The following is a 12,436-nucleotide window of genomic DNA, read 5'->3' on the forward strand; positions in this document are numbered from 1 at the left end:
CTCGGCTAGCCTGAGACAGCAGCTCCATGCTCTAAGTCCTAATCTGATGCCCTGCCGGCACTGCTTCCAGCCAGCCTTAACCTCGGTTCAGAGTCCTCTCCAATGTGGACATGCTAGTTCGAATTAGCAAAATGCTAATTCAAACTAGTTTTTAGGTCTAGATGCACTAGTTCGAATTAGCTTAGTTCGAATTAACTAATTCGAATTGTTAGTTCAAATTAGTGCTGTAGTGTAGACATACCCTCAGAAAGAGATTTAAGTCCTCTTTATTCGCAGGGTAGATATAAAATAGCAGAGGCAATGCAAACTTCCATGTCCTGAGTCAGAGACACATCTCCTCCTCCCTGGAGGGACCACTTATATGCATGGAAAGGGAGTTCAATCTGCTTGGATCCCTCTGCTGCAACTGATAACCACAGGACAATTCCTGGCAATTTGGATAGTGCTTTTATAATGTTGCTATGTCTACACTAGGATCTTGATTCAGAACCCTAGCTCATTTCAGATAAACCACTGGCTCATGTGCAGGATTGATTTTTTAAATTATTATTTATTACACACTGCTGATGTGCAATCATATCTGACTACTAATAAAATAAAGTTTGAATAGAGTTGATATGGCCAGGAACAAAATAATTTCTGAGTTGCTTGCTGCTGTTGTATGACTTCTGATTTCTTTAACTTGTCTTCTCTGATTCTCTTATTTGTTGTAGGAGTACATACTCAAGGGAGTGGTGAATGCAGCCCTTGGACAGGAAATGGGCTCAGTAAGTAAAACCCTTCTTGTTCTCCAGCATTTACATGAGTATTAGGGGAGGAATAAATGTATTTTAAAATAGAGCTAATGGGAAAGAGGTGGTAGTTTCACACTCAGATCCCATGCTTTCTGAGTCCCTTCATTTCCTCTCTCCATAATTTGCAGTCCAGAGTGAGTGAATTATGAGTTTTTGGTTACTAGCCCTGAGACTCATCCAAACTGAATGGAGTCTCTCTATCCCTGCTTACAAAAGTCTCGCTTCCTTTTCCAATGATTCCTTGTTTATGGGTTCACCCAATAAGATTTCTTCCTTGTTTACTGTATCTCTGTCCCTATCTTCCCCCTTGCTCTCCAGTGTATGTATTCACTTTGCTCCAGTTCACCCTACCCACCCACGGTAGAGCATGTGTTCATTCTGTTCCATGAGACCACTCCATACTTTGAATCTCATATCATTTGTTTCTCTCCAAGAGGGATCATCTGAAAATTGCTCAGCAGTTCTTCCAGCTGGTGGGTGGATCAGCTAGTGAATGTGGTACGTTTGAAGTTTTCTTTCTCCATTATGTAAACACTCGTCTACTGATACTTTAGTATATACTGTCCTATAATAGTGTCTGTGAAGTTGCTGACTCTCAGCATGTGTAGTGCCAGGTATTGTGTTGCTGTAGTTATGCTGGTAACACGGTGTTTCCACATGGTACATCTGCTGTCATACGAAATTGAGGCTGTGCTCTCACATACATGTACCGTATATTCCGGCGTACAAGACGACCTCTGATGTTAAAAAACATCCCCCAAAAATCGGGGGTCGTCTTGTACGCCGGATGCCCCGCCGCCGGAGCCCCTCCGCGGCTTTGAAAGCCTCGGGGGAAGCCGGCGGCGGGGCATCCCAGGCGCGCATGGGCTGCCCCCCCGCCGGAGCCCCTCCGCGGCTTTGAAAGCCTCGGGGGAAGCCGGCGGCGGGGCATCCCAGGCGCGCATGGGCTGCCCCCCCGCCGGAGCCCCTCCGCGGCTTTGAAAGCCTCAGGGGAAGCCGGCGGCGGGGCATCCCAGGCGCGCCTGGGATGCCCCCCCGCCGGCTTCCCCCGAGGCTTTCAAAGCCGCGGAGGGGCTCCGGCGGGGGGGCAGCCCATGCGCGCCTGGGATGCCCCCCCGCCGGCTTCCCCCGAGGCTTTCAAAGCCGCGGAGGGGCTCCGGCGGGGGGGCAGCCCATGCGCGCCTGGGATGCCCCCCCGCCGGCTTCCCCCGAGGCTTTCAAAGCCGCGGAGGGGCTCCGGCGGGGGGGGGGCAGCCCAGGCGCTCCTGGCGGCTTTGCTCCCGGTGCCTCTGGTCTGCTGGGGACCATCTCCAGCAGACCAGGGACACCGGGAGCAAAGGAGGCGGAGGGGCGCTGGGGTATAAGATGAAACCCTATCTTTTAATTAAAAAGATAGGGGGTCGTCTTATACACCCAGTCGCCCTATACGCCGGAAAATACGGTACATGCAGTTTTGTGCATGTTGTAGACACCTACATTGTTCCAGTTAAAGAAATTGGTTTGTAATAAAACAGCATCTTTACCCATGTGAAATGGTTTGTAAACAATCACATTAACAACATAATTTGGGCTAGAGATGGGCCTGGTGATCTACCAGTATTATTGTCATAGAACGTATTTTTGTCTAAATTAGACTGTAAGCCAGTGGTTTTCAAACTATGGGTCACGACCACTACTGGGGTTGTGAAGTACTGTGTCTCATTGCTGAGGGTGATCAGGTGACCAGTTGGGGTGCTCAGACAGGCTACCCGTCTTCTGCCTATGCCCCAGAAGCAACCGGCAGCAGGCCCAGCTCCTAGATGGGAGAGGGGCAGAGAAGGTAGTGCACAGGGCTCTGTACAGTGCTCCGTCCCAAACACTAACTTTGCACTCCCATTGGCTGGGAACCTGCTGCTGGCTGCTTCTGGGACGCAGCATTGTCTGCGGTGCCAGGAGAGGCAGGAAGTCTGCCTTAGTACCCCTGCTGTACCACTGACTGGGAGCTGCTCAAGGTAAGCTCCTCATGCCACAGCCCTGACTCCCCGCTCCCCCCAAAGCCAGAGCTTCCTCCTACACTCCAAAGCTCTCATCCTCAGCCCACCCTAGCGCCCACACTCCAGTCAAATTATGTTGGCATTTAATAAACAGGAGCAATAAGAATTCTCAGTGCAATATTCCAAAATCCAGTGTACTGGAGGTATAACACACCATTCTGTTGGCTACTTACAGTCATCCAGCTGATCTTGGTGTTTGCATTTGCTTCCCTAGAATTAGGATGGGGATTATAGTTTTGCTGCCTTTGTATGAGGGCTCTTGCAAACATTGCTGGCTTAGAAGTCTATTTCTAGTACGTCTTTCTATTGCTAGTTCTTGGTGGTCCCCAGGAGTGTAAAGAGCCAGTACAATTAGATTGTCTATTTAAGTCTTAGACAGTGCTCTACATCAGGATACCTAACTGTTTCACAAAACTGGAAAGGAATAATGTTTTGTGGGGAAAAAAAACCCTGCTTTAGGATTTTGGGGGTTATGAGTTTGTTTTGTCTCTGAAAGGTGAGCTAGAGAAGTGATTGATAGCACCTTCACAAGCCCGTTAACTTACTGGGAATTTTCAAAGATAAATGATCAAACAGAAAAAGCAGAGCACTCTCTTCACTGAGCCCAGTCTTGCTACATCTCTCAGGGTATGTCTACATTGCATTGCTCCTTGCAATGCAAACGCAGATAAGCAAAATTGCAAATGAAGCACGGATTTGAATTTCCCGCGATTCATTTGCTAATCGCGGACTGCCGCTATTTCAAAATACCCTTTATCAAGATTAAAAAACGCCGTGTAGACTCGGTTATTTTGAAAGTAACCCTGTTAGGGTTATTTTGAAAGAAGGGGTTTCTTTCAAAATAACCGCGTCTACACGGTGTTTTTTATCTCTAAATAGGGTATTTCGAAAATAGCAGCGGTCTGTGATTATGCAAATGAAGCGTGGGAAATCTGCTCTTCATTTGCAATTTCGCTTGTCTGCGTTTGCATTCCTCTCTCGAAGGAGGAATGCAATGTAGATGTACCCTCACTCTCTGTAGAGATCCTAGGACCAGAAAATGAGGACATGGAAAATGTTAAAAAACTGTCAGGAACAGTGTAGTTTATGAGAACTATGTCACACTTTCAGCAAAGTCTTCCAGAATCTGTTGTTTCCAGTTAGGTTAATGACTCAGAAAATTAAGAAACACACAATGAGCAAAGTTAGGATATGAGTCCTTCCATACAGGAGCTATATTAGTCTAGACTTTTAATTATTGTGTAGTTTGAGAAAAACCTCAGAAGCATAGGCAATTGGCACCTGTAGAGAGAGAGGGTGCAGGGAGGGTCACCTGGAGGAACAGGGAGGAGGTATGAGGGGGTACCCCATTTGGCAATTGCAATTTTGAGGGGGGCACAGAGTGGTGGTGGACCACTGAGTGCTACCATGAGTCACCTATGCCAAGAAATATCCATTATGTAGCAACCAATATTTACTTTTCCTCCAGAATAAAACCTGACCAAAGTCAAGAGCTGTACATTTCATTTCAGGGAAAAAAAAAGATGGCTTAAACTATTGGTCACCAATGGCTCATAAACTGGAATTCACATTGCAGATTAGGGCACTAGAGGTTGCATGATTTATTTGTTTGTTTGTTTTACTGTTGCCTGTTCTCTCAGCAGTTAATGCCGGTGCTCTGAGTGATCTTTCCCAATAGCTCACCTTTTTTTAGCCTATTGGTGGAGAATTAAATGAGAGTTAGATTTATTGGATACAGTAAAAGAAGAACTGAAGTATGGGGAGAGGCAGTGATTTGCCACATTCACTTAATAAATGGTTTATGATTTATGTGGCTGAGCATAACTCTCAAATATCCAATTACCACTAGACAAACTTAATTCGCAATGTGAGTGGACCCGTAGCCCACTCAGATGGCTGCTGCTGCCACATCTATAGCTGGTAGCTCAGGGGTGGGCAATAATTTTTGATGAGGGGCCACTCCAAGAATTTGGTAAGTGGTCAAGGGCCGTATTCTTCCGTGATATTAATGGAGGAAGTGCAGGATCTGGGATGGAGTTTGGGTTCAGAAGGGAGCATGAGTAGGGGATTGGGGCACAGAAGGTGGTATGGGGTCTAGGAGAGAGTTTGTGTGAAGGAGGGGGTTATGACCTGGGGCAGGAGATTGGAGTACAGGAGGGGATGCAGGGTTATAAGGGGGTATGGGTATTGGTGCAGGAGAGGATTCTGACCTGGAGAGGTGAAGGAGAGAGGTTGCAGGGTCTGGATGGGGGTTGTGACCTGGGGCAGGGATGCAGGAGGCAGAGGAGAATATTGGGGAAAGGAAGAGAGAGGCTGGGGTGCCAGGTACAGGCTCTGATCAGGAGGCGCTTATGTTGGTGGCTCCCAGCGGCAAACTTCCTGCCTTCCACACACCCCATACACTGCTCAGAATGGCTAGTTGTGGGGGGCTATGTGCTTCACTGAGTACCGCAAGTCCCAGGTGGGAGGGAGTACTTTGTATGTTGCCTGCCCCACAAACATGGCCCAGGCACTTTCATTGGCCAGTTTCCGGTGATGGGAGCTGTGAGATTGTGCTGGGAGTGGGAGCAGCATGCAAAGCCTCTCCTCTCTCCTGGCTTGCAGCAGCACTCAAAGAAGCACATGATCCCTTTTGCCCCCTTCTCTTAGCGGTTTGTGGGGGTGGGGTAAACAGAGAGCCTGCCCTAAACTCCCTCTGGGATACGGATCTAGTGGATTGGTGGTAGCTCTGCCTGCTGGAACATAAGGCTTGCCAAAATAATGGAATGTAATCATCTTCAGTAGTTTTAAGACCAAATCTGGCATGTGGTAAAGGAAAAAACATCAAATCACCGAAAGGGGGAAATCTCTTTTCTGGTTTTTGTTACTTTGCACTTGAGTCGCTTTAAGTTGCACAAAGAATGGAGTTTCTCAATGTGATGTTTTTTCCTCTTTTCTGTGGAAATCACATGGGATGGATCAGGTCTAGAAATTCCCAACTTTACTATTTTACGTCCATCAAAATGGAACAGAGCTAAGGCAAAGTCTCCCATTCATCTCCTGCCATAAAAGGAGTAGTATGTATGGTAAACCAGGGTTGGCAATAGTGGTACCAATTCATGACTTTCTTGTGTTCTTTTATTATCTTTTTAATGCCATATTTTATATAGTCATCATCCCAAAACATTCTGTGAACTATATGAATGTGACAGTGAGGAAAAATTAGAATGCTAAGATCAATGTACTAGTTGACTGTCTTTGAAATGTATAGCATTAATCTGAGTTGTATGAAATGTATGAATATTACTTTAATAAAATGCAATTTAAAGAAATACATGCAGAGGGGAGTGTGCTGGAATAAGATGATCTACTAAAAAGTGGAAGATGAGTAGGGATGTGGTAGAAAAGAATAAATCTTGAGAGAATTTATTGACCTTTGAACATTCTGTTTTTTATAAATTAATGTTCCATTATATTGATTAATTCATAAAGAAAATATATTCTCAACGACTGTTCTCTTTAAATATTTCTTTATATTTTCTTTACATCTTGTAGTTTATAAATTACTATGAATTTATGAACTCAAATATCTTGTTAGGTCGGGAAGGGACTCTTTTGTGGTTGCTTTGTGCCTTCTGTTGCCATGAGGAAGGATGGAAGAATACTGAAGTGTATATAGTTTATTTCCCTGACATGTAAAGATGCACATAGTGATGGGCAGGGCTCGACAAACCATGGCAAAATCCACTCGCCAGACCCGCACTGAGTATGCACCAGACCCACATTGCACATGCACGCGCAGCCAGTGAACGGGGCGACCAGCTGAAATCTACTCACCACGGGCGAGTACATACACTGATTTGTCGAGCCCTGGTGATGGGCATACATTTAAGTGAAGGGAAAATTAAACACACAAGCTAATTTCTATTCCCAAGTTAGGTAGGAGAATATGATATATTAGTGAAGTGTCCTTGGAAGCCAGAGTACAGATCAGTGGCCCCCAAATTGGGGGGCAGTATTCCAGGGCAACATTTGGGGTGGGGGGTTGGCCAGCCAACATGAGGGGTGGGGAGAGAACATCACCCACTCCATTCTGTCCCCAAACCAGCCCTGATCTTAGCCCAAGCTCCACTCTGACCCCCAGACCACCTATGCCTACAGTGACAGCTCCATTCATGCCCCAGCCACATTTTCACTCCACTTGCCAGCCCAGCTTTGACCCCTTTTCTGCCCCAGCCCAGTTCTGGTCCCAGCTGTAGCTCCGTTCCACTTCTTGCTCAGCTCTGCCATCTTTCCCTCTCTTCCTTCATGCCAGCTCTGCCTTTATTCTCAGCTCCTCCTGCATCCCCAGTTCTGCCCACAGCTCTGCCTTCATCTTAGGTACCTCTCCTGAGGAAGCCTTGGCTGTGCAGTAATGGAGGGGAATGTTGCAGACAGACTCCATTACAGGGAATGTGTGAAAAGAAAAGTTTGGGGACCATTGATGTAGACAAACAGTATTCTAACAATTCTAGAAGAAAAGACATTAAGATTTGAGTCTGTAGATAGAGAAGGGGAACAAAAACTTACCGTTTTCAGATAGACTCCATTCATGGGTAATATAAGAAACTATTTAAACACTCAAGTTGTTCTGTTTTAACATTTAACCAAAGTACATGTGTGTTTCATATAAACACATCACAGTTAGGCTGTGTCTAGACTGCAAGCCTCTTTTGAAAGAGGCTTTTTCGAAAGATACTTTCAAAAAAGCCTCTTTCAAAAAAGAGCATCTAGACTATAACCAGTACTTCCAAAAAAGCAAGCAGGCAGTCTGTATGCTGTCTTTCGAAAAAGCACAGTTTGCATTACATAGCGCCTTTTTTCGAAAGAGCACTTTTGAAAAAAGACATTCTTCCTCGTAAAATGAGGTTTTCCGCAGTCAAAAAAACTGCTGCGTTCTTTCAATTTACTTTTGAAAGAACATGGCAGCTGTCTAGATGCAGGGGAAGTTTTTTTGGGAAAAGGCCACTTTTTTCGAAAAAACCCTGCAATTTAGACACACCCCTAGAGGTGATATTAATGTGTTAAATTGCAGAGCCCTGTGATAACACTTGATTTCCTCCTAATCCTCTGTCCACTAATCCATATCCCTGTAGAATTTATTCTTATTTTCCAAGTCTTCTGAACAACTTCAAACTGCTGCTTCATTTAAAAAGCAAAACCAAAACTTTTCCCCTCAAATAGTGAATTTTCTATTCCAGATCTCCTGCCCAGCGGTCAGATTATAGTGTTCAGCTTGGGATAGGTTTTCTGTGTTTGAAAATTGTCATGATATTGATGTGAACTATATACTTCCCACCTTCATGACTGCCTCAAGGTCACACAGCTAGGTCTCAATCCTCTAGTGGTACTCTTTTTCTGGGCAGGAACCAGTGCTCCTCTCCTTCCAGATCCAAACCTTAGAGCTACAGTGAGCTTACAATTCATTGTTATCCCAGCCAGCCTGACTTTATTACAGCACCTAACTTTATTTCCAGCACCATTTTGCTGTTTCTCAGGGACAATAACTATTAAATCAGTAACCAGCCAGCTTTCACAAAGCATAGTGCATTTATTTCTGTCAAAAGTATTACAGAGAGAACTCATCATAAAGTAATAAACAGTCTACATAAGTGCTAAATTTACCAGGTATTTCCATCATCCGCATGAAATCCTGATAGGCCAATATACAAATTTGTCAGTCTTTTGTTGCAGAATGGGTCTGTCCTGAGTCACATCAGGCTGTCTTTCAGAGCTCCTGAATCAGGTAAATTAAGTCAGTGCTGCTTCCTTCACATGGTGCAGCTTCACCGGTCTGAATATTTGCATAACCACCACTGGGAATTTAAATTAATTATAAACATCTCTCCTCTAAATTATTCCAGATTGCATAGGAACCCCAACCAGTGAGAGAAGATCACAGAGATACAGAGGACTCAAAAGATGTGGCTTCTATTTCCCCATCTGTAAAATGAGAATAATAATGCCTTCCTTTGTAAATTGCTTTGAGATCTACTAATGAAAAGTGCTATATAAGAGTACTGTGTTATCAGTGTGCCATTTACAGAGAAATTAAGAGTTTTTCCAGTGGGACATAGTATGGCCTCATGTAGAGACTAATATAATGGACTTCAAAATATGTGAATATTTTAGGGTTAGAAAAGTTATTTTAGGAAAAAAATCTTGCATTATCGGTTGAGTAAGATAGGGAAGGATTACAAGATGAACTAGTAGCTAGCTTTTCTCCATCTATAGTGTAGCCCCCTGTCTGAAAGGGGCAGATTATATTATTTTCTAGGGCTTTTTTTTTTTTTTTTTGCAGTTGGAAAGGCAGATGTCTGAGTTAATTTTCCACCACACCCCAACTTTAAATATCTGCCTTTTCCTCTTATGCCTCAGATACGATCCCAGGGAGACAGTGCATGGCCTCCTGCTTTTTTCTGCTCAGACAGTTTGATGATGTCCTGATTTACCTCAACTCTGTCAAGGTCAGTAGAGCACCTTAATTATTGTGGGTTTACCAACTTTTTCTGATAAGAGCTTTTTCTCTCAGGCTTCTGTGTGCATAATTCCTATTGAGAGAAGAAGATAACCTACTTGTGTGGCATGGGAAAATGTCATTGGGTGCCTTATCTTTTTTTCTGTATGGTTTATGTTTGTAGGCAAAGTGAAAACAAGGGAGCTTTATTGTATATAATGTTGCTATCAGTGTTAATACCTTACATCAAGAGGTTTATCTTCAGCTGCAAACCTCTACGTGCTGAGGAACAAGAGCAGCCTGCTGGACCCTTTTCCAATACACCCAACAGAAGGAATTAAAATATGCATGGAAAAACCTGACCTTGTGGCCTTTGATTAATTTAGCATCCAAATAGCCTGGGTCACTAATAATAGAGTCTCCTACTCAGATGGCTATACAAATTTATTAAAGGAGATGAGATTGGTGAATCACACAGAGACATCAGACATTTTTTTAATACTTAAATACATAAAGACATAGTAGTTATGAAACAAATAAGTATAGCAGAACAATCCCTTGCCTTATGCATTCTCACAACCATGTGAAGACTATCAGAAGCATCTGGTCAGGAGAGGATAAAGGAAAAGTAAGAGGAAGAAAATCAGAAGTGAGATTTGACAATCCAAACTTGTATCATCTTGTCAAGCTGATGTATCCACTGGGATTGGTCTGACAATCTTTGTATGCCAATTTGTGTTACGTCCCTCATGCATCCAGTATCCATACTTAGATTGCCTATCAGTTCCTTCCCATGTGTGTGTTTTTTGGAAATCAGAATTGGTGTTCTGATTGCTGACATAAGCTATTTGTATCAATATATTTTCCAGTATTTCCAACATGTTAATGTGGTTAACCTGATGGCTACAAATACCAAAAATCCCCTAAAATACATTATTTCAAACTTAAACTGCTCTTTTGTGGTTTATTTGTTTAACAAAAAATTAATATTACTAAATCTTAAAACCTTAGGTCAAGCACATTAGGCTAACTTTCTATGCCTCCAACTTTTGCAGAGCCTGTTGCGCACGTTTTTGCATTTGTTTTCCCTACTTGCATTACAGCTTTAATTATTTTTATCATCAACATCTTTACACATTTTAATTTTCCCTAATGTATAGGTTATAATTTGATTTTAAATATAAACCTTCCAGGAGCAAATCAGGGGTCACGGGTGAATAACCTATTCCAACCACAAAATACATTATTGCGCACACACATACTTTTTCTTGTCTGTCATTTACATGCTGAAGGAGCAGCTTCCTGCATTTAGTTGGCAATTTGCACATGAGCAGATCTTTCATGGGCCACCCACTAGAGGACACTATTGTACACAGGCACATACCCTTGCCTTTTCTCATTTCTTTGATCATTCACATGTAAAAACAGTTCCTATATTTTATTTGATATTATGTATATTATTTCACTACAGTATAGCAGAGTTCAGAGTAACTGTAGAAATGTGAAGTAGATGAAAGAAAGAAGCGTAGAAATTTAATATGCAGATTAGGGATGTAAGTGACTAGTCGACTCTCCGATAAGCAAAAGCTGATAGGATAGTTAACACACTAGTTAACACAAAGAGAAAGCAAGGGGGGGATGGAGGAGGAGGGAGTGCTGGGGGGAGCTGGCTTAAAAGCCAGTTCCCCCCCCCCCCCCCCCAGTTCCAGCTCCGTGGGAGGGGCCAGGAGTGCAGAGGTAGTGTTCCAACTTTGAAATGTACAAGAGTCCCCACTGGCCTCAGGCTCTATGTGGGGATTCCTCTTTGAAATGCACAAGAGCCCAGGGGCTCTTGTGCATTTCAAAGATTGAAACCCTGCATGGAGCCTGGAGCCAGCAGGGAGTCCCCCACTGACCCCAGGCTCCATACTGGTGCTTACACTTTGAAATGTACAAGAGCCCTAGCAGGGGCTCTTGTGCATTTCAAAGATTGAAACCCCGGGCTCCATGTGGGTGCTTTATACTTTGAAATGCACAGGACCCCCTGTTGGCTCTTGTGCATTTGAAAGGTGGAACGCCACAAAAGTCCTTATTGATTAATCAAATAGTTGATGGAAATCCCATCAGCTATTTGATTAGTTAATCGAAATTTAACATCCCTAATGCAGATGAGATGACTAAAATAAAGGCACTTGGACATGAAGCTGGCAAACAATGCAGTTGGTTTAAAGGACAGCTAAGAAGTGATGGAGAAATAGGGTGCTTTACAAAGCCAGTTCCAGAAGTCTGATAATCCAGCCTGAGGGTACTTGAACATTCCCTGCTGGTTAAGTCCTGGTGCCAGTTTGCACCAAGTCCCTCCTTACATTCCAAACCAATGGGCTATGTCTACACTGGCCCCTTTTCCGAAAGGGGCATGCTAATTTTAAACTTCAGAATAGGGAAATCCACGGGGGATTTAAATATCCCCCGCGGGATTTAAATAAAGATGTCCGCCGCTTTTTTCCGGCTTGTAGATAAGCTGGAAAAGAGCGTCTAGACTGGCCCGATCCTCCGGAATAAAGCCCTATTCCGGAGGATCTCTTATTCCTACTTCGAAGTAGGAATAAGAGATCCTCCGGAATAGGGCTTTATTCCGGAGGATCGGGCCAGTCTAGACGCTCTTTTCCGGCTTATCTACAAGCCGGAAAAATGCGGCGGACATCTTTATTTAAATCCCGCGGGGGATATTTAAATCCCCCGCGGATTTCCCTATTCTGAAGTTTAAAATTAGCATGCCCCTTTCGGAAAAGGGGCCAGTGTAGACGTAGCCATGATGTTTGGGTTAATCCCTTGTATACAATGCACTGCCAGTGCTTTCAAGCAAAAAGAGTACACAAAATAATCTAATATAGTCATAGCTGTAGATGAAAGATGTGTCCCTATGCATGGTCTAAACATTAACAAGAGTGGGTAAGTAATAATATAGGTTGAACCTCTGTAGTCCAGCACACTCTGGTCTGGCAACATTTGTGGTCCTGCATGATTTTAGTTAGCTGGATGTCCACTTATCATGGGTGTGGTCAATTTTCCTGCAGCTCCATAACATTTGTTTACAGCCACCAGTTCTGGCCCTCAGTGTTCTGTGCTGTTGTTTAGCTCTGATTTACCTCTAA

At 43.8% G+C, this 12,436-nt stretch overlaps 1 protein-coding gene across 3 annotated transcripts in view; it reads left to right on the forward strand.

Moving 5' to 3' along the window:
- Window positions 1–12,436, forward strand: part of IFT56 (intraflagellar transport 56) — an 83,972-nt gene that overhangs the window by 48,251 nt on the left and 23,285 nt on the right. For all 3 annotated transcript variants that reach the window (XR_003090266.3, XM_006127813.5, XM_089780778.1), the window contains 3 exons: window positions 714–767; window positions 1,229–1,292; window positions 9,224–9,312. Coding sequence is in view for 2 of the 3 variants with exons in the window: in XM_006127813.5 (XP_006127875.2) it covers window positions 714–767; window positions 1,229–1,292; window positions 9,224–9,312 (207 nt within the window). In the remaining variant the exon portion in view is untranslated. The remainder of the gene's footprint in view (window positions 1–713; window positions 768–1,228; window positions 1,293–9,223; window positions 9,313–12,436) is intronic.

This window comes from Pelodiscus sinensis, chromosome 1 (assembly GCF_052426305.1).
Source record: "Pelodiscus sinensis isolate ZL-2025 chromosome 1, ASM5242630v1, whole genome shotgun sequence".
NCBI classification, from domain to species: Eukaryota; Metazoa; Chordata; order Testudines; family Trionychidae; genus Pelodiscus; species Pelodiscus sinensis.